Source organism: Ascaphus truei, chromosome 10, assembly GCF_040206685.1.
Source record: "Ascaphus truei isolate aAscTru1 chromosome 10, aAscTru1.hap1, whole genome shotgun sequence".
Classification (NCBI taxonomy): Eukaryota; Metazoa; Chordata; class Amphibia; order Anura; family Ascaphidae; genus Ascaphus; species Ascaphus truei.
This window is the reverse complement of record NC_134492.1, coordinates 64,029,466-64,056,480: the sequence shown is the minus strand read 5'-3', so window position 1 is coordinate 64,056,480 and position 27,015 is coordinate 64,029,466. Positions and strand designations below refer to the sequence as shown.

The 27,015-nt window shown below is 48.9% G+C and overlaps 1 protein-coding gene across 3 annotated transcripts in view; it reads left to right on the top strand.

Moving 5' to 3' along the window:
- LOC142504017 (putative ferric-chelate reductase 1) overlaps positions 1–23,285 on the top strand; it is a 69,575-nt gene extending 46,290 nt beyond the window's left edge. For all 3 annotated transcript variants that reach the window (XM_075617114.1, XM_075617116.1, XM_075617115.1), the window contains exons 3-6: positions 13,094–13,233; positions 18,883–18,974; positions 19,143–19,596; positions 22,647–23,285. In XM_075617114.1, the coding sequence (XP_075473229.1) occupies positions 13,094–13,233; positions 18,883–18,974; positions 19,143–19,596; positions 22,647–22,712 (752 nt within the window). In that variant the 3' untranslated portion in view covers positions 22,713–23,285. The remainder of the gene's footprint in view (positions 1–13,093; positions 13,234–18,882; positions 18,975–19,142; positions 19,597–22,646) is intronic.
- Positions 23,286–27,015: the final 3,730 nt, after the last annotated feature.

The window sequence follows — 27,015 nt, the reverse complement described above, 5'->3', positions numbered from 1 at the left end:
CGAGAGTACAATGTCCCACACACGCAGCATTAGAGGCTCTCGGTGTTTGGGGCGAGAGTAAAATGTCCCGCACACGCAGCATTAGAGGATCTCGGTGTTTGGGACAGGAGTACAATGTCCCACACACACAGCATTAGAGGATCTCAGTGTTTGGGACGAGAGTACAATGTCCCACACACGCAGCATTTGAGGCTCTCGGTGTTTGGGGCGAGAGTACAATGTCCCACACACACAGTATTGGAGGCTCTCGGTGTTTGGGGCGAGAGTACAATGTCCCACACACACAGCATTAGAGGATCTCGGTGTTTGGGACGAGAGTACAATGTCCCACACACAGCATTAGAGGCTCTCTGTGTTTGGGACGGGAGTACAATGTCCCACACACACACAGCATTAGAGGATCTCAGTGTTTGGGGCGAGAGTACAATGTCCCACACACACACAGCATTAGAGGATCTCGGTGTTTGGGACGAGAATACAATGTCCCACACACACAGCATTAGAGGATCTCGGTGTTTGGGACAAGAGTACAATGTCCCACACACGCAGCATTAGAGGATCTCGGTGTTTGGGACAGGAGTACAATGTCCCACACACGCAGCATTAGAGGATCTCGGTGTTTGGGGCGAGAGTACAATGTCCCCCACACGCAGCATTTGAGGCTCTCGGTGTTTGGGGCGAGAGTACAATGTCCCACACACACAGCTTTGGAGGCTCTCGGTGTTTGGGGCGAGAGTACAATGTCCCACACACACAGCATTGGAGGCTCTCGGTGTTTGGGATGAGAGTACAATGTCCCACACACGCAGCATTAGAGGATTTCGGTGTTTGGGGTGAGAGTACAATGTCCCACACACACACACGCAGCATTAGAGGATCTCGGTGTTTGGGGCGAGAGTACAATGTCCCACACACACGCAGCATTAGAGGATCTCGGTGTTTGGGACGAAAGTACAATGTCCCACACACACGCAGCATTAGAGGATCTCGGTGTTCGGGGCGGGAGTACAATGTCCCACACACGCAGCATTAGAGGCTCTCTGTGTTTGGGACGGGAGTACAATGTCCCACACACACACGCAGCATTAGAGGATCTCGGTGTTTGGTGCGAGAGTACAATGTCCCACACACACGCAGCATTAGAGGATCTCGGTGTTTGGGACGAGAGTACAATGTCCCACACACACATAGCATTAGAGGATCTCAGTGTTTGGGGCGAGAGTACAATGTCCCACACACGCAGCATTAGAGGATCTTGGTGTTTGGGGCGAGAGAACAATGTCCCACACACACACAGCATTAGAGGCTCTCGGTGTTTGGGGCGAAAGTACAATGTCCCACACACACACGCAACATTAGAGGATCTCAGTGTTTGGGGCGAGAGTACAATGTCCCACATGCAGCAGTAGAGGATCTCAGTGTTTGGGACGGGAGTACAATGTCCCACACACACGCAGCATTAGAGGATCTCGGTGTTTGGGGCGAGAGTACAATGTCCCACACACACACGCAGCATTAGAGGATCTCGGTGTTTGGGGCGAGAGTACAATGTCCCACACACACACGCAGCATTAGAGGATCTCGGTGTTTGGGGCGTGAGTACAATGTCCCACACACACGCAGCATTAGAGGCTCTCGTGTTTGGGGTGAGAGTACAATGTCCCACACACATGCAGCATTAGAGGATTTCGGTGTTTGGGACGAGAGTACAATGTCCCACACATGCAGCATTAGAGGATTTCGGTGTTTGGGACGGGAGTACAATGTCACACACACGCAGCATTAGAGGATCTCGGTGTTTGGGGTGAGAGTACAATGTCCCACACACACGCAGCATTAGAGGATGTCGGTGTTTGGGGCGAGAGTACAATGTCCCACACACACGCAGCATTAGAGGATCTCGGTGTTTGGGACGAGAGTACAATGTCCCACACACACGCAGCATTAGAGGATCTCGGTGTTTGGGGTGAGAGTACAATGTCCCACACACACACGCAGCATTAGAGGATGTCGGTGTTTGGGGCGAGAGTACAATGTCCCACACACACGCAGCATTAGAGGATCTCGGTGTTTGGGACGAGAGTACAATGTCCCACACACATGCAGCATTAGAGGCTCTCGTGTTTGGGGTGAGAGTACAATGTCCCACACACATGCAGCATTAGAGGATTTCGGTGTTTGGGACGAGAGTACAATGTCCCACACATGCAGCATTAGAGGATTTCGGTGTTTGGGACGGGAGTACAATGTCCCACACACGCAGCATTAGAGGATCTCGGTGTTTGGGATGAGAGTACAATGTCCCACACACACACAGCATTAGAGGATCTCGGTGTTTGGGATGGGAGTACAATGTCCCACACACACAGCATTAGAGGATCTCGGTGTTTGGGACAAGAGTACAATGTCCCACACACGCAGCATTAGAGGATCTTGGTGTTTGGGACAGGAGTACAATGTCCCACACACACGCAGCATTAGAGGATCTCGGTGTTTGGGACAGGAGTACAATGTCCCACACACGCAGCATTAGAGGATCTCGGTGTTTGGGGCGAGAGTACAATGTCCCACACACGCAGCATTAGAGGATCTCGGTGTTTGGGGCGAGAGTGAAATGTCCCGCACACGCAGCATTAGAGGATCTCGGTGTTTGGGACAGGAGTACAATGTCCCACACACACAGCATTAGAGGATCTCAGTGTTTGGGACGAGAGTACAATGTCCCACACACGCAGCATTTGAGGCTCTCGGTGTTTGGGGCGAGAGTACAATGTCCCACACACACAGCATTGGAGGCTCTCGGTGTTTGGGGCGAGAGTACAATGTCCCACACACACAGCATTGGAGGCTCTCGGTGTTTGGGGTGAGAGTACAATGTCCCACACACACGCAGCATTAGAGGATCTCGGTGTTTGGGACGAGAGTACAGTACAATGTCCCACACACGCAGCATTAGAGGATCTCGGTGTTTGGGACGAGAGTACAATGTCCCACACACACACAGCATTAGAGGATCTCGGTGTTTGGGACGAGAATACAATGTCCCACACACACAGCATTAGAGGATCTCGGTGTTTGGGACAAGAGTACAATGTCCCACACACGCAGCATTAGAGGATCTCGGTGTTTGGGACAGGAGTACAATGTCCCACACACGCAGCATTAGAGGATCTCGGTGTTTGGGGCGAGAGTACAATGTCCCACACACGCAGCATTTGAGGCTCTCGGTGTTTGGGGCGAGAGTACAATGTCCCACACACACAGCATTGGAGGCTCTCGGTGTTTGGGGCGAGAGTACAATGTCCCACACACACAGCATTGGAGGCTCTCGGTGTTTGGGATGAGAGTACAATGTCCCACACACGCAGCATTAGAGGATTTCGGTGTTTGGGGTGAGAGTACAATGTCCCACACACACACACGCAGCATTAGAGGATCTCGATGTTTGGGGCGAGAGTACAATGTCCCACACACACGCAGCATTAGAGGATCTCGGTGTTTGGGACGAAAGTACAATGTCCCACACACACGCAGCATTAGAGGATCTCGGTGTTCGGGGCGGGAGTACAATGTCCCACACGCAGCATTAGAGGCTCTCGTGTTTGGGGTGAGAGTACAATGTCCCACACACGCAGCATTAGAGGCTCTCAGTGTTTGGGGCGAGAGTACAATGTCCCACACACGCAGCATTAGAGGCTCTCGGTGTTTGGGACGGGAGTACAATGTCCCACACACACGCAGCATTAGAGGATCTCTGTGTTTGGGGCGAGAGTACAATGTCCCACACACGCAGCATTAGAGTATCTCAGTGTTTGGGACGGGAGTACAATGTCCCACACACACGCAGCATTAGAGGATATCTGTGTTTGGGACGAGAGTACAATGTCCCACACACACAGCATTAGAGGCTCTCGGTGTTTGGGACGAGAGTACAATGTCCCACACACACGCAGCATTAGAGGCTCTCAGTGTTTGGGGCGATAGTACAATGTCCCACACACACGCAGCATTAGAGGCTCTCGGTGTTTGGGGCGATAGTACAATGTCCCACACACACGCAGCATTAGAGGATCTCAGTGCTTGGGGCGAGAGTACAATGTCCCACGCACGCAGCATTAGAGGCTCTCAGTGTTTGGGGCGAGAGTACAATGTCCCGCACACACACGCAGCATTAGAGGATCTCAGTGCTTGGGGCGAGAGTACAATGTCCCACGCACGCAGCATTAGAGGCTCTCAGTGTTTGGGGCGAGAGTACAATGTCCCACACACACAGCATTGGAGGCTCTCGGTGTTTGGGGCGAGAGTACAATGTCCCACACACACAGCATTGGATGCTCTCGGTGTTTGGGATGAGAGTACAATGTCCCACACACGCAGCATTAGAGGATTTCGGTGTTTGGGGTGAGAGTACAATGTCCCACACACACACACGCAGCATTAGAGGATCTCGGTGTTTGGGGCGAGAGTACAATGTCCCACACACACGCAGCATTAGAGGATCTCGGTGTTTGGGACGAAAGTACAATGTCCCACACACACGCAGCATTAGAGGATCTCGGTGTTCGGGGCGGGAGTACAATGTCCCACACGCAGCATTAGAGGCTCTCGTGTTTGGGGTGAGAGTACAATGTCCCACACACGCAGCATTAGAGGCTCTCAGTGTTTGGGGCGAGAGTACAATGTCCCACACACGCAGCATTAGAGGCTCTCGGTGTTTGGGACGGGAGTACAATGTCCCACACACACGCAGCATTAGAGGATCTCTGTGTTTGGGGCGAGAGTACAATGTCCCACACACGCAGCATTAGAGTATCTCAGTGTTTGGGACGGGAGTACAATGTCCCACACACACGCAGCATTAGAGGATATCTGTGTTTGGGACGAGAGTACAATGTCCCACACACACAGCATTAGAGGCTCTCGGTGTTTGGGACGAGAGTACAATGTCCCACACACACACACGCAGCATTAGAGGATCTCGGTGTTTGGGGCGAGAGTACAATGTCCCACACACACGCAGCATTAGAGGATCTCGGTGTTTGGGACGAAAGTACAATGTCCCACACACACGCAGCATTAGAGGATCTCGGTGTTCGGGGCGGGAGTACAATGTCCCACACGCAGCATTAGAGGCTCTCGTGTTTGGGGTGAGAGTACAATGTCCCACACACACAGCATTAGAGGCTCTCAGTGTTTGGGGCGAGAGTACAATGTCCCACACACGCAGCATTAGAGGCTCTCGGTGTTTGGGACGGGAGTACAATGTCCCACACACACGCAGCATTAGAGGATCTCTGTGTTTGGGGCGAGAGTACAATGTCCCACACACGCAGCATTAGAGTATCTCAGTGTTTGGGACGGGAGTACAATGTCCCACACACACGCAGCATTAGAGGATATCTGTGTTTGGGACGAGAGTACAATGTCCCACACACACAGCATTAGAGGCTCTCGGTGTTTGGGGTGAGAGTACAATGTCCCACACACACACACGCAGCATTAGAGGATCTCGGTGTTTGGGGCGAGAGTACAATGTCCCACACACACGCAGCATTAGAGGATCTCGGTGTTTGGGACGAAAGTACAATGTCCCACACACACGCAGCATTAGAGGATCTCGGTGTTCGGGGCGGGAGTACAATGTCCCACACGCAGCATTAGAGGCTCTCGTGTTTGGGGTGAGAGTACAATGTCCCACACACGCAGCATTAGAGGCTCTCAGTGTTTGGGGCGAGAGTACAATGTCCCACACACGCAGCATTAGAGGCTCTCGGTGTTTGGGACGGGAGTACAATGTCCCACACACACGCAGCATTAGAGGATCTCTGTGTTTGGGGCGAGAGTACAATGTCCCACACACGCAGCATTAGAGTATCTCAGTGTTTGGGACGGGAGTACAATGTCCCACACACACGCAGCATTAGAGGATATCTGTGTTTGGGACGAGAGTACAATGTCCCACACACACAGCATTAGAGGCTCTCTGTGTTTGGGACGAGAGTGCAATGTCCCACACACACGCAGCATTAGAGGCTCTCAGTGTTTGGGGCGATAGTACAATGTCCCACACACACGCAGCATTAGAGGATCTCGGTGTTCGGGGCGGGAGTACAATGTCCCACACGCAGCATTAGAGGCTCTCGTGTTTGGGGTGAGAGTACAATGTCCCACACACGCAGCATTAGAGGCTCTCAGTGTTTGGGGCGAGAGTACAATGTCCCACACACGCAGCATTAGAGGCTCTCGGTGTTTGGGACGGGAGTACAATGTCCCACACACACGCAGCATTAGAGGATCTCTGTGTTTGGGGCGAGAGTACAATGTCCCACACACGCAGCATTAGAGTATCTCAGTGTTTGGGACGGGAGTACAATGTCCCACACACACGCAGCATTAGAGGATATCTGTGTTTGGGACGAGAGTACAATGTCCCACACACACAGCATTAGAGGCTCTCGGTGTTTGGGACGAGAGTACAATGTCCCACACACACGCAGCATTAGAGGCTCTCAGTGTTTGGGGCGATAGTACAATGTCCCACACACACGCAGCATTAGAGGCTCTCGGTGTTTGGGGCGATAGTACAATGTCCCACACACACGCAGCATTAGAGGATCTCAGTGCTTGGGGCGAGAGTACAATGTCCCACGCACGCAGCATTAGAGGCTCTCAGTGTTTGGGGCGAGAGTACAATGTCCCGCACACACACGCAGCATTAGAGGATCTCAGTGCTTGGGGCGAGAGTACAATGTCCCACGCACGCAGCATTAGAGGCTCTCAGTGTTTGGGGCGAGAGTACAATGTCCCACACACACAGCATTGGAGGCTCTCGGTGTTTGGGGCGAGAGTACAATGTCCCACACACACAGCATTGGATGCTCTCGGTGTTTGGGATGAGAGTACAATGTCCCACACACGCAGCATTAGAGGATTTCGGTGTTTGGGGTGAGAGTACAATGTCCCACACACACACACGCAGCATTAGAGGATCTCGGTGTTTGGGGCGAGAGTACAATGTCCCACACACACGCAGCATTAGAGGATCTCGGTGTTTGGGACGAAAGTACAATGTCCCACACACACGCAGCATTAGAGGATCTCGGTGTTCGGGGCGGGAGTACAATGTCCCACACGCAGCATTAGAGGCTCTCGTGTTTGGGGTGAGAGTACAATGTCCCACACACGCAGCATTAGAGGCTCTCAGTGTTTGGGGCGAGAGTACAATGTCCCACACACGCAGCATTAGAGGCTCTCGGTGTTTGGGACGGGAGTACAATGTCCCACACACACGCAGCATTAGAGGATCTCTGTGTTTGGGGTGAGAGTACAATGTCCCACACACGCAGCATTAGAGTATCTCAGTGTTTGGGACGGGAGTACAATGTCCCACACACACGCAGCATTAGAGGATATCTGTGTTTGGGACGAGAGTACAATGTCCCACACACACAGCATTAGAGGCTCTCGGTGTTTGGGACGAGAGTACAATGTCCCACACACACACACGCAGCATTAGAGGATCTCGGTGTTTGGGGCGAGAGTACAATGTCCCACACACACGCAGCATTAGAGGATCTCGGTGTTTGGGACGAAAGTACAATGTCCCACACACACGCAGCATTAGAGGATCTCGGTGTTCGGGGCGGGAGTACAATGTCCCACACGCAGCATTAGAGGCTCTCGTGTTTGGGGTGAGAGTACAATGTCCCACACACACAGCATTAGAGGCTCTCAGTGTTTGGGGCGAGAGTACAATGTCCCACACACGCAGCATTAGAGGCTCTCGGTGTTTGGGACGGGAGTACAATGTCCCACACACACGCAGCATTAGAGGATCTCTGTGTTTGGGGCGAGAGTACAATGTCCCACACACGCAGCATTAGAGTATCTCAGTGTTTGGGACGGGAGTACAATGTCCCACACACACGCAGCATTAGAGGATATCTGTGTTTGGGACGAGAGTACAATGTCCCACACACACAGCATTAGAGGCTCTCGGTGTTTGGGGTGAGAGTACAATGTCCCACACACACACACGCAGCATTAGAGGATCTCGGTGTTTGGGGCGAGAGTACAATGTCCCACACACACGCAGCATTAGAGGATCTCGGTGTTTGGGACGAAAGTACAATGTCCCACACACACGCAGCATTAGAGGATCTCGGTGTTCGGGGCGGGAGTACAATGTCCCACACGCAGCATTAGAGGCTCTCGTGTTTGGGGTGAGAGTACAATGTCCCACACACGCAGCATTAGAGGCTCTCAGTGTTTGGGGCGAGAGTACAATGTCCCACACACGCAGCATTAGAGGCTCTCGGTGTTTGGGACGGGAGTACAATGTCCCACACACACGCAGCATTAGAGGATCTCTGTGTTTGGGGCGAGAGTACAATGTCCCACACACGCAGCATTAGAGTATCTCAGTGTTTGGGACGGGAGTACAATGTCCCACACACACGCAGCATTAGAGGATATCTGTGTTTGGGACGAGAGTACAATGTCCCACACACACAGCATTAGAGGCTCTCTGTGTTTGGGACGAGAGTGCAATGTCCCACACACACGCAGCATTAGAGGCTCTCAGTGTTTGGGGCGATAGTACAATGTCCCACACACACGCAGCATTAGAGGCTCTCGGTGTTTGGGGCGATAGTACAATGTCCCACACACACGCAGCATTAGAGGATCTCAGTGCTTGGGGCGAGAGTACAATGTCCCACGCACGCAGCATTAGAGGCTCTCAGTGTTTGGGGCGAGAGTACAATGTCCCGCACACACACGCAGCATTAGAGGATCTCAGTGCTTGGGGCGAGAGTACAATGTCCCACACACACAGCATTGGAGGCTCTCGGTGTTTGGGGCGAGAGTACAATGTCCCACACACACAGCATTGGAGGCTCTCGGTGTTTGGGATGAGAGTACAATGTCCCACACACGCAGCATTAGAGGATTTCGGTGTTTGGGGTGAGAGTACAATGTCCCACACACACACACGCAGCATTAGAGGATCTCGGTGTTTTGGGGCGAGAGTACAATGTCCCACACACACGCAGCATTAGAGGATCTCGGTGTTTGGGACGAAAGTACAATGTCCCACACACACGCAGCATTAGAGGATCTCGGTGTTCGGGGCGGGAGTACAATGTCCCACACGCAGCATTAGAGGCTCTCGTGTTTGGGGTGAGAGTACAATGTCCCACACACGCAGCATTAGAGGCTCTCAGTGTTTGGGGCGAGAGTACAATGTCCCACACACGCAGCATTAGAGGCTCTTGGTGTTTGGGACGGGAGTACAATGTCCCACACACACGCAGCATTAGAGGATCTCTGTGTTTGGGGCGAGAGTACAATGTCCCACACACGCAGCATTAGAGTATCTCAGTGTTTGGGACGGGAGTACAATGTCCCACACACACGCAGCATTAGAGGATATCTGTGTTTGGGGCGAGAGTACAATGTCCCACACACGCAGCATTAGAGGATCTCGGTGTTTGGGGTGAGAGTACAATGTCCCGCACACACGCAGCATTAGAGGCTCTCTGTGTTTGGGGCGAGAGTACAATGTCCCACACACGCAGCATTAGAGGATCTCAGTGTTTGGGGCGAGAGTACAATGTCCCACACATGCAGCGTTAGAGGATTGAACACTTCAGGACCTCACAGACAATGTATGGAAAGAAAAAGTTGCATGGTGCTCTAAACAAAAATCACAGCTAGAAATAATGGTAACTTTGAATGTACAGCGGATTACAACTCCAAAGAAGGCAAAATATTAGGCTAGGATATTAGATTACACCCATATACCTGTTGGATGTGTAACTGGAAAATAAAGTCCCACATGCAATGAGGTAAGGACAGTATACACCTGCCGGTGTCCAGCATTAGTACAACATCATGGTAATAACATGGGGTAACAGACAAAATCCTTGCAGCCACTTATGGAAAAGGAGAGTAAAAAGGGCTCATTTAAGAGTGTAACTCACGCAATTGTAGAGCCTGGTATATCACTTCTCCTGGGGTGTACCGTGCCTCCGTTATCAAGGTGATAAAGGGCCACAAGCCCGAAACGCGTAGGTGTTCTGTTTTTGTACTTTTGATCCATTAAACTTTTATTGTGGGAACGCACCTCTGTGTTAACTTTTACTTCCGTGGAACCAGTGCTTCGTTTTTTTCTCTCTCTGTTCCTCACAGACAATGAAATGATTCTGGGTGCAGTTGGTGTATTTCTAGCCAGGGGTTTCGCATTAAGAATCTGAAAAATGAAGTTATACGTTTATACATCTTAGTATTGTTTAGTTTCTTAGAATTCCCGAGCAGCTCCTCGGAGCAGGGACTCCTCTTCCTAAATGTTACGTTTATGTCTGAAGCACTTATTCCCATGACCTGTTATTTCTATTTGTTACTAGTTGATATACCCAGCGTTGCCCGCGTTTAAATTTTCCTGCTCCCCCCCTCTCTACGCTCCCCCCTCTCTCTCTCGCTCTCTCTCCCCATTCCCCTCTTTCTCTCTCCCCCCGTTCACAGCATTCCGCCCCCCCCCTACACATGAATGCAGCCCCCCCTCCCCCCTGTTCATAGCTCCGGTCCCGTCCCCCACCGTTCACAGCTCCGCGCCCCCTGTTTACAGCTCTGATCCCCCCCCCCCCAGTTTACATCTCCGGTCCCCTCTGAGGCCCATGGAGCAGCCTTCACTCTCTCCCCCGGAGGGCGGGAGGGTTGTTTGGCCTCTCAGTGTTGGGTGGGGGGGCGGTGTCGGGAGGTTTGCGTGGCGCTCGCTCACTGGGGGTGCGGTTGGGAGGATGTCTCGGCAGCGGTGGCTCACTTGGGGAGGTTCCTTACCGGCGGGGGTGTCTCGCTGTAGGGTGTTTATCGACGGTGGCTGACTGCCGTGGTGGGTTCTTTGGCAGTGGGTCATGGGGGGGCTGGTTGGTTGTCGGTAGCTCACTCACTGTGGGGCTGGTGGGTTGGTTATCGGCGGCTGTCCGCTGCGGGGGTGGGCTGCGGTTTGCACGACGGTCGCTCTGGTATTCCCCCCCGTTCACAGGTCCTGTCCCCCCCAGTTCCCAGGTCCGAAAGTGGCCCTGGCCGCAGAGCCGCTAACAGAAATCATGGGGCCCAGGACAAATGAAAGGAGCAGGGCCCTCCTCCCCAACCCATAGCGCACCTAGCACGGATTTTTTTTTTTTTAGCGCGCAACGTTTAAATAACCCCCAAATACATATAGAAAAAACCCCCACCCCTCCCCCAATACATATAACAATATACCCCAAATGCCACCAAAAACATATACAAAATATACCTCCACCACCCAACACATATTAAAATATTCCCCAACCCCCCAATACATATATAAAATACACCCCTAATACAAATAAAACTGACACTTACCTTGTGGATGGTCTCAGGTTAGGGCTGGTGGTTGGGGTGGGGGGGAGGCTGCGGGAGGGGGGGGCGGTGTGCCGGTTGGTTAGGGAGGGCCGGTGGCTGTGAAGGGGGGCCGTTGCTATGGGGGGCGGTTGGCTGTACATACAATACATATATAAAAGAACCCAACCCCCACCAATACATGTATAAAATACCCTAACCCCTCAATAAATTTATAAAATACCCCAAGTCCCTAATACATTTATAAAAGACCCCCCAATTCATATAAAAATCAGACTTACCTTGGGGCTGAACTCAGGTCAGGCCGGTGGCTGCAGGGGGTGGGTGCCGGTGTGCTGCTGGTGGGTGCCGGTGTGCTGCGGGGGGGATGTGGGTGTGCTGTTGGGGGGGGTGCTACATGGGGGACGGATGCTGCGGGGGGTGTGGGTGTGCTGCGGGGGGGGGGGAAGGTTTGCCAGGGTGCTGTGGGTGTTTTTTGTGTGCAGGGGGGGGGGGGGGGGCGGGTGTGCTGCTGGGATGGGGGGGCCTGATGCTGCAGGGGGTTTGGGTGTGCTGCAGGGGGAGGGAGTCAGGGAAGGTGTGCCGGGGTGCTGCAGGTGCTGTTGGTGTGCGTGGGGGGGGGGGAGTTGCTGCTTTGAGGTGCGGGGGTGCTGCGGGGGGGGGCAATGCTGCAGGGGGAGGGAGCCAGGGAAGGTGTGCCGGGGTGCTGCAGGTGTTGTTGGTGTGCGCGGGGGGTGCGGGTGTGCTGCAGGGGTGTGGGGGGAGGGAGTGCTGCGGGTGTTGTTGGTGTGTGCGGGGGGTGCAGGTGTGCTGTGGGGGTGCTGCAGGGGGGTGCGGGTGTGCTGCGGGGTAGTGTGGGTGTGCTCCGGGGGGGGCCCGATGCTGCGGGGGGGGGGGGGGAATGTGTGCCAGGGTGCTTTTGGTGTTGTTGGTGTGCTCGGGGGGGTGCGTGTGCGATGCGGGGGGGTGTGGGTGTGATGTGGGGTGTGTGTGTGTGATGCGGGGGGTGCGTGTGTGATGCGGGGGGGTGCTGCGCGGGGAGAAGGTGTGCTGCAGGTGTTGTTGGTGTGCGCGGGTGTGCTGCGGGGTAGAGTGGGTGTATCACACAGCAGCTCTACACACACACAACACTGCAGCTCTACACACACACACACACCACACACACACACACACACACACACACACACACACACACACACACACACACACACACACACACACACACACACACACACACACACACACACACACACACACACACACACACACACACACACACACCAGCCACTTACTAAACATTGCAGACTTCCCCTCCCCCAATTCAACTGAATCTGCTCAGAAAATATGTCAGCTTGGGAGGGGGAGGAGTCAACCCGTGGCTGATACGTCCTGACCAATCCCCTACCCTGTCTCAGAGCTGTTACTTCATACAGACGAATCCCCTGCCCTGTCTCAGCTGTTCTGAAAACTGATTGGCTGGAAATAAACACTTTGAAAACTACACATTACAAGTTGCTTAAATTCCGGGCATTACTGATTGGATAATGCCCGGAATTTTAACCAATCAGAAAGCAGGTTTTTCAATAATGCCCTGAATTTTACTGCTTTAGCCTATAATATAGGATAACTGTCCAGTTTATGGGACACACTGTGTAAGGTCTGGGTATATACTGGTGTACAGCTTCTCTCTCTCTCTCCCACGCTGCAGTGACTCTCAGTAGTAATCAAGGAGTTGCCCATTTTAAAGGTTTCCTGATCCAGGCTCGTGCTGGCAGCAGTAACACCCCACTGGGCTCCTTCCAGATCAGCGGCTCAGACGCACAGGCCTTGACGTGTAGCACTCCGGCGGTGAGTCTCCGCCATTTTGTTATTACATTTCTGGAGGGCTCAGGACAGGTTTATGCAACAGAGAAATGTATTGGGGATAACGTATTCAGGGTTTAGGAGCACTCACGGTATAGTATTCCTGCCACGGCTGCATAGAGGATCACGTAGCCAGGAAGGGAACTTGTACTATATGTAGTAAAGGAAGAAGAATCCAGGTGCCTGTAGGCGGACGCTCACAGAGGTATGCAAGGCAGACTGATTATAGTGAAATTAAATAAGCCTTTTATTGCGCCTTTTCCTTAACATCAGGAAACCATCCAAACAAGGCGTAAACAAAGCTTCTATTCACTTGGGAGTATTTCTAGTGAAAAACTATGCAGTTCACAACTCCCTTAGATAAGCATGTCTCCCAGCCCCAAACATATAGCATGAAATGAACAGATATAAAAAGTCTTGTAAATAAAAGTCTTATCTGTTCCTTGTGGTTTGGAGGGGAAATCTTCTCTGTCCCTGGTTGCTACCTTTTCTTCAGGGTTTGTCAGCATTCAGGTTTAGAAATTTCCCCTGTGTCTTGAAAGCAGCTTTGCTGTTTCTTCTGGCAGGGCTCAAGACAAGTGTCTCCAAGTTCAGCTCAGGTGTGAGCTAAGGAGTCTCTCTTCCTGTCTCAACAGACAGGCTTTTCTAAGCCATATAATCAGTCAGGTGGTGTTTGTTAATTTGCTACCAGAAGTTAACCACCACACTGCTGGATTAGAGGCACATTACCTGAACAGGGATAACTCCACTATTACATACCTCCCCTATTTGTGGGAAGCTCGGGCTTGCCACGGCCGAAGCCCATCCTTCCACTCTCATTCTAGATATCTCTGTGACTTGAATGAGAGTGGATGGAGGAAGAAAACCCTCAGTCCTGCTGGGATTGGAGACCTTTCTCCAGTTTATTCGTGTCTCCTCCTGAAGGTGCTTGAGATCCGCACTCCTCAGTCGCTCGAGGAGGACTTTTTCTAAGTATAGTCTTTTTGCTACGTGCGTGGTCATGAGATTTCCCTAGCGTCGGGTGCTCGTCTTATTGTAGGCATACTGTATGGCAGTAGTTGCAGAGCATTTCAAAACAGCCCTTTGAGTTTTCCGCTCTTGAAGCTGTCTCTCTGCCCTTTTCCCACTCAATGGGGTTGCTAGTTCAGCCTCTTTGGGGTTAAGTTGCAATTCCACACCCACCTCCAGAGAATGTCCCATCTTTTCAGCTTCATCAGCTAAGGATTCTTCTGGTTTTGATTCAGCACGTGTACCTTCTTTTGTTGCCTGTTGGGTGGATGATGGTTTTGCTAGTGCTTGTTTAGGTGGTTCAAATTTTGCAACCTTGTCTTTCAGATGAGCGGTATTCCCAGCTCTCACTGTACCCTTGTCTTTATGGGTTTTTGAGGCTGTGGAATACTGACGCTTAGTCAGGGTCAATACTTGTCCTTGTAGGATTGTAATCTCATCCGCGAGAGATCCCTGTTTTTTGAGTGCGTCTTGCAAGTCTCTTCTCAGGGAATTTATCTGCACGCTTTGCTTTCTCTGAGCTTGCTTCCACTTTTTTATTGCATTGTGAAGCACTATGAATTTCTTTGCTCGGGCCACAGTTACTTGTTTTAGTTTCTGGACCTTCTTGTGCTCCCTTTTGTGCCGGGTCACCTGGGTTCTAAGCTTGGCCTCTAGAGATGCTTTGGTGACGCTTAGGGTAGCCTTCAGTTTCTCATGCTGCTTTGTGGAGACATACTGGGTCATCAGACGTTCCTGCAGCACTTGAACTTCTTTAACAGCCTGCAGATTTTCTTCCTGCAGAGTTCGCTGCTTCTCCTCGGCCTTCTCAAGGTGCGTACGCAGACCTTGCAGTTGGTTCTGCAGTCGGTGCTCTGCTTCAAACTTCTCACCTTCCAAAAGTCTATTTATTTCCTTAAGCTCGTGTAGCTTTTCATTCTTTTCCTTGACTTCGTCTGTCAACGGAAATTTTTCTTCTTTCAGTTTTAAGTTCTCTCTTTTTAATCTTAAATTTTCTCCTTTTTCAGTCTCTGTACTATTCAGGGCCTCTTTGCAGTCCTCCTTCCATTTACGCACATCGGCTTTGAGAATGACAGTCTCCTGGCTTGAGACTTCCTTCTCTAGGTTGAGGGTCTGAAGCTCCTTCTGAGAGACTTTGAGATCTGTATCAAGATTGACAATAGTTTCTTTAGATTTGTCCAGCTCCTCAGTGAGACTGTGTAGTTCCTTTCTGGAAACTTCCAGATCTGTGCGGCAGCTGTTGGTCTCATGATGTGAGGCATCCAGTGCTCTGCGGAGTTTGTGAAACTCTTTCTGAGATACGTCCACCTCTGTCCGGACATTGTTGACCTCCTGTTGTGAGGCATTCAGATCTACGCGAAGAGTGTGAACCTCTTGCTAAAAGACTGTCATCTGCTTTAGTGCCTCCTCATACTTCTGCTTCAGCTTAGTCATCATTTTATCAGATTGGCTCTGCTTTTCATCCATGGCGGAAATAGTTACATTTGCAGTATCTAGCTCAGTCTTGAGATCGTCCAATTCTGTCCTGGCTGCAGAGTACATTGCGAGCACGTGTTCCTGTAGCTTCACGTTATTTTTCAGTAGCTCCGCGTAACCATCTTTTTTTTGTTTCAATTATTCACGGAGTATATCACAGCCAGCCTGACATTTTTCAGGGCATCCTCAGGGCTGGTGAAGGGATCGACACTCACTGGTTCCGGCTCCGCTTTCCTGGGACGGTTGGTTGAGGGTTCCTCAATGTTGGCACCGGTCTGACACTTCTTTGGGGTACACGACTTCTGCCTTGAGCCCTCTGGATATTCGGTTAACTGCGAGACGAATTCTCAATTTTCTCTAGGCTGCAGGGCAACTCGGCCCCCCTTTTCCTCCCCAGGATCTGCAGACGTGTCTGTTCCTTCCACGGTAAGTGAAGAACCGCTTTTCTTTTTCCGCCTTTTTGATTTGGATGACACCGTCCCTTCAGGGATACTGGGGTCTCCATCTTCATTTGAAATTTTAGCAGCGTCACTGGATCCACCCAGCTTTTCTTGCAACTGTAATAGCTGACGGAAATATTCAGTGATCCACTGCTCCCGCTCTTTCTCCTGCTGATCATATTCGTCATCAAAGGGAGCGGTCTTTTCGGTTCGTGCCGAGTTCAGGCACCCCCACCATTCTTGGGGTGTTTTGTGGGTGTGACTCAGTTCGGGTTCCCCGTAAGAGATGTCTTCCTCTTTATTGGACTGGAAGGGCCACTCTTCCGTGGGGTAGGGTTCATTACAGGAACGCTGCATCTTGTCCTCCATTTTTAGGCTATCAGGTGTAATTTTCTTCCTGACCTCAGGAGGCGCTATTGCAGCTGTTGCCACTGTATTTGCTAGAACCCCCAATTGTGGTAGTCCTACAGGTGGGCATATTTTGCTTGTAGAAGTCGTAGCTCTCACAGGCATCTCTGTAGACTTTTTCTTTCTTGGGTAAGTTTTACAATATCAGCAGTACTGTGCATGCATTTTCTCTCATCAGGTATACAAGATGTGCAGTTGCTAGGTAAAAACGTCTATTTGCTTTACACCATTTACTTGCTAGGTGCAATCTCTCATTAGGTATGCTGAATGTGTAGTTGCTAGGTAAAAACTTCTGTTTGCTTTACACCATTTACTTGCTAGGTCAAATCTCTCTGCTTCAGCCAAATAATGGGATTTTCTGTTTGAGTTCAGTCTCAACTTTGGGTATTATGACATTCACTCTTCACACCTTGGGATACCTTTTATACAGTTCAGCAATTCCTTTTTTTCTAGTAGGCAATTTTACCCTCAGCACTTGTTTACTGAAAATTCCCCTGCTTCAGCATAGTCTTGCATCAATTTTCACATTTTTCTGCATATACTCCATTCACAACTGGTAGTCCTATGCGGTGTGGCAGCCTTTACTTGCAGAATCAGTACCGCTCATGGGTCACCATCTGTATTCACTGCTTCAGCTAAACATTTGAAAATAACAAATGACTATCCCTTTCAAGGGCTAACTCACTTCTTGAACCCTGACTATGGCTGGAAGGCAAACCCCCTATTTCAATGACCATATTACACTTTATTGTGATAGGCAAATAAGGTTTTACCTGCTTCAGCAGTCTCTCTCTCCTCTTGGGATTGGGGAAAAGAGTACATTTGTGGTTTTGTAAGTTTCAGTGCAGTAGTGTGTATCACTTTAACTCTGATCTCTGCTGCATGAATGTTTTTTTTTTTTTTTTTTAAGTTGCTCAGACTGTTTGTAGGCAAAAAGCATAAAAAAAATTTCACAGAACAAATCTCCGGTCCCTTCTAACTTCAAAGACCACCTCTCGTCCCACTTCGGACACCATATGTAGGCGGACGCTCACAGAGGTATGCAAGGGAGACTGATTATAGTGAAATTAAATGAGCCTTTTATTGCGCCTTTTCCTTAACATCAGGAAACCATCCAAACAAGGGGTAAACAAAGCTTCTATTCACTTGGGAGTATTTCTAGTGAAATACTATGCAGTTCACAACTCCCTTAGATAAGCATGTCTCCCAGCCTCAAACATGTAGCATGAAATGAACAGATATAAAAAGTCTTGTAAATAAACGTCTTATCTGTTCCTTGTGGTTTGGAGGGAAAATCTTCTCTGTCCCTGGTTGCTACCTTTTCTTCAGGGTTTGTCAGCATTCAGGTTTAGATGTTTCCCCTGTGTCTTGAAAGCAGCTCTACTGTTTCTTCTGGCAGGGCTCAAGACAAGTGTCTCCAAGTTCAGCTCAGGTGTGAGCTAAGGAGTCTCTCTTCCTGTCTCCAGAGACAGGCTTTTCTAAGCCATCTAATCAGGCAGGTGGTGTTTGTTAATTGACTACCAGCAGTTAACCACCACACTGCTGGATTAGAGGCACATTACCTGAACAGGGATCACTCCCCTGTTACAGTGCCCCAATGGTCTTTGGGGAAGAGAAAATGGTTTATTCAAGCAAGATCAATGTATCGGTCTTGACACGGGTTCCAGAGTGACCTAAACGTTGATCCTGCTGGAATAAACACCTTGTTCTTCACCAAAAACCATTGGAATGCCCGTATTCTTCTTCCATTCGAGGGAAAGTAGACATTGGGCAGCTTTATATTACAAGCAGATTGAAGAGGCGTGGATGCCGCCATCACTCCAAGTTCCTGGGTTTGGGGTTCCACCAGTAGACTTTTGAGGCACCTGTGGAAGACAAGAACGAGCTGAAATGTTCGTGTGTGAAATCTAAAGGATGACCAAACACCTTTGTTTCAATCCATCTAATTTTCCTGTAAGTCCTTAGGACGCATAGAGACAAAGGATGAACCTAAGATCGCACCGGATCATCAGTACGGATACATTGTATTAGTGCCATCAAACTTAGGCCATAGAGCACGTGACTGTGCGCAAGATGAAAATTATTTTGCCACGTGACGGCCAGGTCAAGTGAGCGGTTCAGCTAAAGAGGGCAAACCAGGTCCTTGACGTCACGGCCACGCCTCTGACATGCCTCCCATTACACGTGTCATAGACATTTTACAGTCGACGCATCGCTCAAGCAACAGGCGCACGTGATACCATGCGTTCCTTCACGCGTGCCTACCATATCCACGGCCTAAATGTCTCTTCTTTTCCCACAGAGCGCAGTGAGTCATACGTCTGACAACAACAAAGCAAGTGTGCAGGTGACGTGGGTAGCACCAAGCACCAACATCCCAGATATTCAGTTCAGGTAAATCCCTGGCCAGTGCCCCCTTCTGACACCTGAGAGAATCACTAATCGAGAAGATATTCCTACTTATACTAACTCTAAAAACCTGCTGTCCAAACATTTCACTGTCTGAGAATGTGCAGCTTGTGACCCGAGCAAAACATGTCTCATTAATCTGTCTGTTATCAGGGCCACGGTTGTGCAAGTAAAAACGATCTACTGGAATAATGTTCTTGGTCCAAAACTCACATACATCAAAGTACCTGCCAGCACCAACGCAACAGCGGCGTCCGGTGCAACAATGACGTCCGGGACCACAGCAGCGTCCGGGGCAACAGCAGCGTCCAACGCAACAGCGGCATCCAATACAACAGCGACATCAGTGGCGTCCGTGGCATCAGTAAAGTCCGTGGCATCAGCGGCATCTGGATCATCAGCGGGGTCAGGATCATCAGCGGGGTCAGGATCATCAGCGGGGTCAGGATCATCAGCGGGGTCAGGATCAGCAGCGGGGTCAGGATCAGCAGCGGGGTCAGGGTCATCAGCGGCATCCGGGGCATCAGTGGTGCCCGGGGCATCAGTGGCATCCGGGGCAACTTCGGCTTTAGGTGGACATGGTAAACACAGCGGATTCCGACTCTTTGTAAGTAGGATAATGTATATTTTTCTTTCATGTTATAATGCAAATATATTATTGCTTAGCCCTGTCCAACTAGAAGGATAGCCAAGAGGGGTCAAACAGAGGACATCTAGTCCCTCTGACCCTTCTCCCTTCCCGTCCTGTTTGAGGTAGACGGTAATTAGTCAGGGCAGGTACAGTACCTGGGCAGAATACCTGTTCAACACACAGAGCACGAAATACTCGCTGAACCCTGGGTAAGTACAGGTAGCTGCACTAGGGGTAAAACATTCATACAAACCACCAAGAAAACACCTCAGGAGAGAGATGATTTCAAACCCCAAAAACATGCTCTCATAGTGCTGCAGTTTGCTGGTTACAAAGTGCTGGGATAGTAACATAGGATGAGAGAGGTAGATGCAGAGTCAATGTGAGGGGTAGGCCAGACATCTCTGCATGGACAACCTGAAGTTACAGGTCAGTAAAGAATTGCACCCGTACGGGGTGTGGCGATGGAGGGGAGGGGGGGGGGAGGAGACTGGGGGAGGGGGGGGGAGATATGAAGTGATACTGATCCTGGGTAAATTCTATGTACAATATATTTCACTCATCCAGAATGTTGATGAGTGACAATTACTGATAGAAAAGAGACAACTGTATTGATACAATAAATACAATAATTCAGCATGGAACTATAGAAGTGGCCATGTACAGTAATACAGGGCAACAGAAGAAAAACATCCTACAGTCGTCAAAAGGTTTCCTCGCCCCCAGGGCAGGAGCAGCTGCAGCTTGGAGAGCTGCCACAGCTCAATGTGTTGGGATTACATTCACTAGAGATACATTTGGTGAGCACCAGGAAGTAAGATACAGGTGCTTGCTCAGTCGAGCGGAGATAACTGGATACTCGTGACAACAGAATCCAGACACAGTAATCTGGATTACAGAGGCAGCATGGAACCGTAACAATTCTAATCATACACCAAAACTGATACCCTGTGATTAACTTAATTGCATAGAAAATCTGATTTATGAGGAGAGGCTACAGTAGCTTATTTAGATTTATTTACATTAGAACAGGGGCATCTAAGAGGGGATATGATAACTATATACAAATATATTATGTGTCAATACAAGAGCTTTCAAAAGAACTATTCATCCCACGGGCAGTACAAAGGACTCGGGGCCATCCCTTAAGGTTGGAAAAAATTAGATTTCACCAGCTGCAAAAGAAAGGGTTCTTTACAGTAAGGGCAGTTAAAATGTGGGGATCATTACCCATGGAGACTGTGATGTCAGATACAATAAATATCTTCAATAAAAAGGTTGGACATCTTTTTAGAAAGGGAAGGTATACAGGAATATACCAAATAAGTAAACATGGGAAGAATGTGGATACAGGGAGAAATCTGATTGCTGTTCGGATTCTGTTCTGATTGTGAAGCCGGCCAATCAGTTTAAAACCGGAAGAAAATAGGCTGTTACTGGGTTCAGGAAGGAATTCATTTTTCCACCTCGGGAGATATCATTGGATGATATGTCACTGTGTTTTTTTGTTTGCCTTCCTCTGGATCAATATACTGTAAGTACGGATATAGGATAAAGTATCTGTCATGTAAATCTTAGCATGGGTTGAATTTTTTCAACCTCATCTACTTTGTAACTATGTAAGTACGTAACATTGCGGTAATAACGCTTGTAATTTCTTTTTCCCGGGTGCGATATTAACTCAACTTCAACGGTCATTCATGTATCTGGCCCTTAATATCTCCCACCACCACACCCAGGTGTGTAATATTCTTCACATACCTGTAAATTCAGGTTCTCATGCAGAATACCTGTTACCTAGTCTCTGAGTTGGGAGTGTTTGGCTGAATTTAGTTGAAAAAATCAGGCGTGGGGGTACAGCAGGAACTCTGGGATACTCCCTTCTCTCAGCCAGGAGGGATCTGGCAGTGTGATTATCTTCCCACCCTCGCCTTCGCTTTCCTGTGTTCAACAGACAATCATTATAAGGCTGGTTTGGGATGCCATGTTTGTACGCTTGTCATCTTGTTATTTTATATAAGCTATGGCTTGTCACAGTATGCCTGGAGTCCCTGTCTAAGGTAAGGGATTAGATATGGGTTACTTGGTCCCCTGTTGGAGGCGGTTGGTAAGTAGTAGGGGAAATTGGCCTTGAGGCAGTTCCTGATGCTGCTTAACTTTTGATGGACATTACATATTTATAGCCTCTTTGCATGAGACAATTTTAGGGTTTGGCCACAGTGCCGGCCTGTCCATTACGCGAACCTAGGCAGTCACCTAGGGCGCCAAGGTCCTAGGGGCACTTTAATAATAATAATAATAATAATAATTTTTTCCTCTTATTATTTTGTATTTATTTATCTTTTTTTTTAGTTATTTTTCTTTTTTTTGTCCAGTATTTTGGCACCCTATTATTTTTATTTTGTGTCGCACTGGGCTGCGGTCGCACCCCCTGCAGCTCTGATAGCTACGCCACTGTTTATTTTATTTTGGGGGCGCAAATTTAAAGTTTTGTCTAGGGTGCATGAAATCCTTGTGCCGGCCCTGGGTTTGGGTATTATTAGTTGGGTCCAGATTTTGGTGTTAATATTGGTATATGTTTGTATTGTGGTTAATAAATGTTTTGTCCTTTACCTCCATCAGGGTGTCAGTGTCCAGTTTTTTTAGGGTCTCAGCAAAAACAGAGACATCAAGTTAAAGTTACACAAGTGCTCACACTCACATAGAGTTATTTTACAAGATGGCACCTCTACTACACTATTTTCTATTCAGGTTACTCTTGTACACGAGGAGGCCCGTCTAACATCGTATTGTGTTATTATCCCTACCAGCATTAAATGGGTTAAACATTGTCTGTGCAGAGTTCTAGTTCCTGAATTGCTAATGGACAAATGGAAAAATGGAGATTTGTTGCAGGTTGTGATACCTTTTAATGGACAGCCAGGTCCCTTCATTGGATGTACTGGTGACCAACATCATTGTGAGCATTTCTATACTATACTGGAACTTTCACTGCATAGAATTGACTTTCCCTGCTTGTCTTTCAGGCTCCTGCCCTGTACGAGCTCACGTTCTACGCCATGATTGTGGTGGCCGCCCTCCTCAGAGTCTGAAGATAACCTCGTTCTCAGTGACGGAGACAGGTTCCAAGGATGAAGACTCCATGTATTATGGACTATAGTATATAACTATCATATTATGGGCCATATTTACTAAGCCACGTTACTCCACAGGACACCTTCTGTTCTGGAAGACACCTTACATTCTGTTAAATAATAATCATTCTTATTATTATTTCTTGTTCAGAAAGATTTCAAAACTTCAGAAGATGGTTTTCCAATTGACAGTCAATTTATTCTTACAAAGTTACTTACAAATGAAAGTTGATAACAGACATATGCTTCTGCTGTTAATTCATGGAACGAAGGATGCCTTGTGTCTCACACGTGGCTTCGGTGGTACTTGCAGTGAGTGTGTGTTCTTGACTAGAGACCAGGAGCAAAGAGAAAGTTGCTAAATGGTAACTGGTATTAAGGGTTATTAAACTCTGTCCCTTCCTGCCTTGTGTCTATGACAAAGACATGTTCCCCTGCTGCAGAGTCTGATTTCCTGCAAGGCCTTGAAACACTATACTAAGCCAAACCCCCCACCACCTGTAATGAATTAAAACCTCATTTGAGATTCAGTTCCCTTTGTTACATAAAAATTCAAAACCTTAGAACTCTATTCTCATGCAATGGTTTCCATATTAATTCTCATTCATCCATTTTAATACATATAGATATATATATATATATATTGCATTACATTTTATAGGTGCCATTTGTGAGTAAAAGTGTATATGCTGTTAATGTAGATTGATGCTGAGAATCAGAGCCCATGGAAAAGATGATACAACATTTCGGAGACACATCACACTTTACAATGTGGGTTCGGGTGTTTATTTCGTATTTGTCATGAAAGATTTCTATTAATGAATGATTAATCTTGGGATCACGCTGCTTGTGGTCCCAAAGCTCCTGGGACCAGAAAAAAAGTGGAGGGGACAGATTGAAATTAAATGTATTGTGGTGTGGAGGAATGGACTGGCCGGTGGAATGGTACATGAGGTCGTGGCCGTCCCACTGCAACAAACTCCCTGCCGACGTTTAACCGCAGGGGGACTCCCTGCAGTATCTGCTCCGCCATTGGTCCCTCCGCTGCCGGCCGCTTCTACAGGAAGGTAAGTGTTTGGGTAGGGGGTTAACTTTAGGGGTTTAGTGGTTAGAGTAGGGGGATAACGTTAGGGGTTTTAGCGGTTAGGGTAGGGGGATAACTGTGATGGTTGGAGGTAGCTGGCTTTCATTAATAAATGTGAAACCCGGCTGGTTGTTTCCAGAGACCGTGGGTAATGGGCCGAGAGGCTTAGCTTGTGGGTCCAGTAAGGTAAAACCATGCATTTTCTGTAACCATTGTCACAGGAGACCAGGCAATTTACACCTTTTTACCAGGATCATTCATTGAGCAAAACAAGTTGTTGACATAAATTGTAAATGTATTCGCATACACACAGTGGAACACAAAATACAGGAAAAAAGACACTTACTGGGGGTCTGGGATCGAAAACTAGACTCTGCTAGGTGCAGGGAACTCTAAATAAGAGTTTTCCCCTGACTGGGACTTAGCCCGGAATCTCCTGGTACCCAGGTACCCAAATTAGCGTGAAGTTCCACACGCCACCACTCCCCTGTCTCCGGAGGACTTGGTTTTTCTTGACCGGTCTTACTGTAGTTCCAAACTATCTGGACCTAAAATCGGCCTGAATTCCCATCCGCGATCGCTACGTTAATTTCTGAGAACTTGGCCGCGAAAAGCTGGACTTTTTTCCGGACACACTTTTCTGAAACCGGTGCTCTGCTATTAGCACAAGAGCCCTTTTGAAAAGCCCGCCCGCGCTCATTTTTACTGAAGACACGAATCTGATTGGTGCATTGATCCTTATAGTATTTGGATCTCCATTCACAAAATACAACAGCCAATCAGAGCGTGGGAACTTTCTCAAGCTACCAATCAGAGACAAGCCGGTAGAAAAAGCCGGGTTAGCTGGAAATCTGAATGAACCAAAGGGCATGCGCATGTTGGCACCTCCAGCCCTGGTTCCCTCAATGACACCCATGGTGACAGGCTCCTCCAATTCTGGCAGAACAACTGGCAGCCCATGGAGACTGCCATTGATCCCCGGACCTGGGTACTTAGCCTTTTCCTGCTGCCTGTTTGCCTTTCACACCTCTGGCATCCTCTGACTGCTCTGAACTCCGATGTACATTAGACTTACTGGCACCAACTTGGTAGCCCTGGCAGTCTATGGGACACCGGTTCCGAAAGCCCATTACATTACAGTACACAACAGTACGTTACAGTGTGTTACAATGTATTAATAAACTATCCTTTAATAAATCCCTAAGTCACTGGGTATGGGGAATAAAATAGAAAGGTGTACTTTTATTTCTATCAGCCTGTATTCCCCACACACTTTCTTATGGACTTAGCTGGGACTCTGAGAGTCCCCCTACAACCCTATCTATGGTTTGGGATACCCATTAACCCAATACTGGTTCTTGGATACCTGGCACTAAATGGGGTACCCCTATGTTACCCCAGGATTCCCGCAGCTACAGGGATACTTTTCATCCATGAGCCTCTTTAACCTTTACGGGCTATGCTGAAGCAGGGAACCCTAGCGGTGAGTCGCGGTTACGTTTTCAAGGGGTGATATTGCTGGGACAATGTGCCTACATGTATCCAGGAATCAGGCATGATTCCCGGGTTACAGTTTTAGGGGAACCAACAATTCCGGACCCGACTACCTAGGCACATTCTTTCAACAATTCCCCCAGAAAACACCCCTTGAAACTCATGCCCCAGCAATCCCTGCTCGCTGACATGCCCAGAAAGATAAAAACACAGAAAATATCTTTATTACAATTCATGCATTTTAAAGATACATTTTTACTAGGTCCAAGAGCTACCTCTCTTGAACCCTTATATATGGATCAGGGGCAACCATTCATGGGCTTGACCTTTATTGAGAACCTGGTTACCCCCTTACCATCACAACCATGTTCCCATATAAGGTTCCCTGCAGGGTTTTGGATAGGAATGCCAAGTAGGGTTGTGATTTCCCCCAGGAGATAGCTGCAGGAAGGTGACTTTGGAAGCAGGGTGGATATTGGGGATCACGTAGGGTTAAAAAAAGTGTATTAAGTGTTTCTGACCGGAGTTGCCGGTAGTACTGTTATGTTACCCGCAATTAGTGTATAAGGATGGGTTTAACAATGGAAGTCCCATGTAAAGTATAGCAAAAACCTGACCTGTTTGTGGGCTTTTGGGGTTCCCGGTGTCTGAGAGACATGAGATTTTGGGAGTGTAAGTTTTAGATGGGATATTTTGGTGGAAATGTATTCCCTATGTTTGCAGGAGTGCAGGAGTACGAAGTTACTGGAGGTCCAGTAATTCTCCCCGACGTGCAGGCATGGTTTGTGGGTATGCGGGGGGAATTACACCGGGGCTGCACAGTGTCCCCCAGACTCCTAGTTTTCGAGACCAGGTATCCAAAACTAATTTCCCTCACATATATAAGGTTTCCCAAGAGATATGAGTTTATTAAGATAGTGCAGTGGTGCGTAAACTGGGGGGATTTTTCTTGGGGGGGGGGGGGTGCGGGCGGTTGCAGAGGCACAGCACTCTTCCCCAAGGCATTTAAATTAAATGCCGGGGGACCGTGCGAGGTCTATGCAACTTCAACTAACCGGGATTCAGCCGGCTTGGGTCACGTCGCCATGACAACACGGCGTAAAATGACGTGGCGGGTCATGTGACGTGATGCATTGTCATGGAAATGTGCATCGAATGATGCGGCGGGGTCACGTGATGTCACGTGAGGTGACCCTCGTCGTCATTTGACACAAGGTCACTGGGGAAGGAGGACGCAAGCTCCGGAGCCAGCACACAGGAGGGGGGAGGGGGAAGGGGGCGCCACAGAAAAACTTTGCGCACCCCTGAGATAGTGTATTGTGTTTTATACATTTTGTATTAATGTCTATACAGCTAGAGGTGGATTAGCATTACAATGCAACCAGCCCAAGTATGGGATTCCCTGTGCAAAGACATGCAGGTTTGTGGCACATGGTGAGGGGGAAGGGCTGTTGACTGGCTATCATCAGGAAAGCCTTTGTTTCACCTAGACGTATACCTATACATCTAGGTGAAACAAAGGCTTTCCTGAAGATAGCTAGTCCACAGCCCTTCCCCCTCACCATGTGCCACAAACCTGCTAGTCTTGACAGCAGGTGTTATGGGGCTTGCCAGGAAAATGGTTGCTGGGTTCAAACCCAAAGGCACGATTTTCATTGGCATGTTTTTTAATTTCCTCCTCTT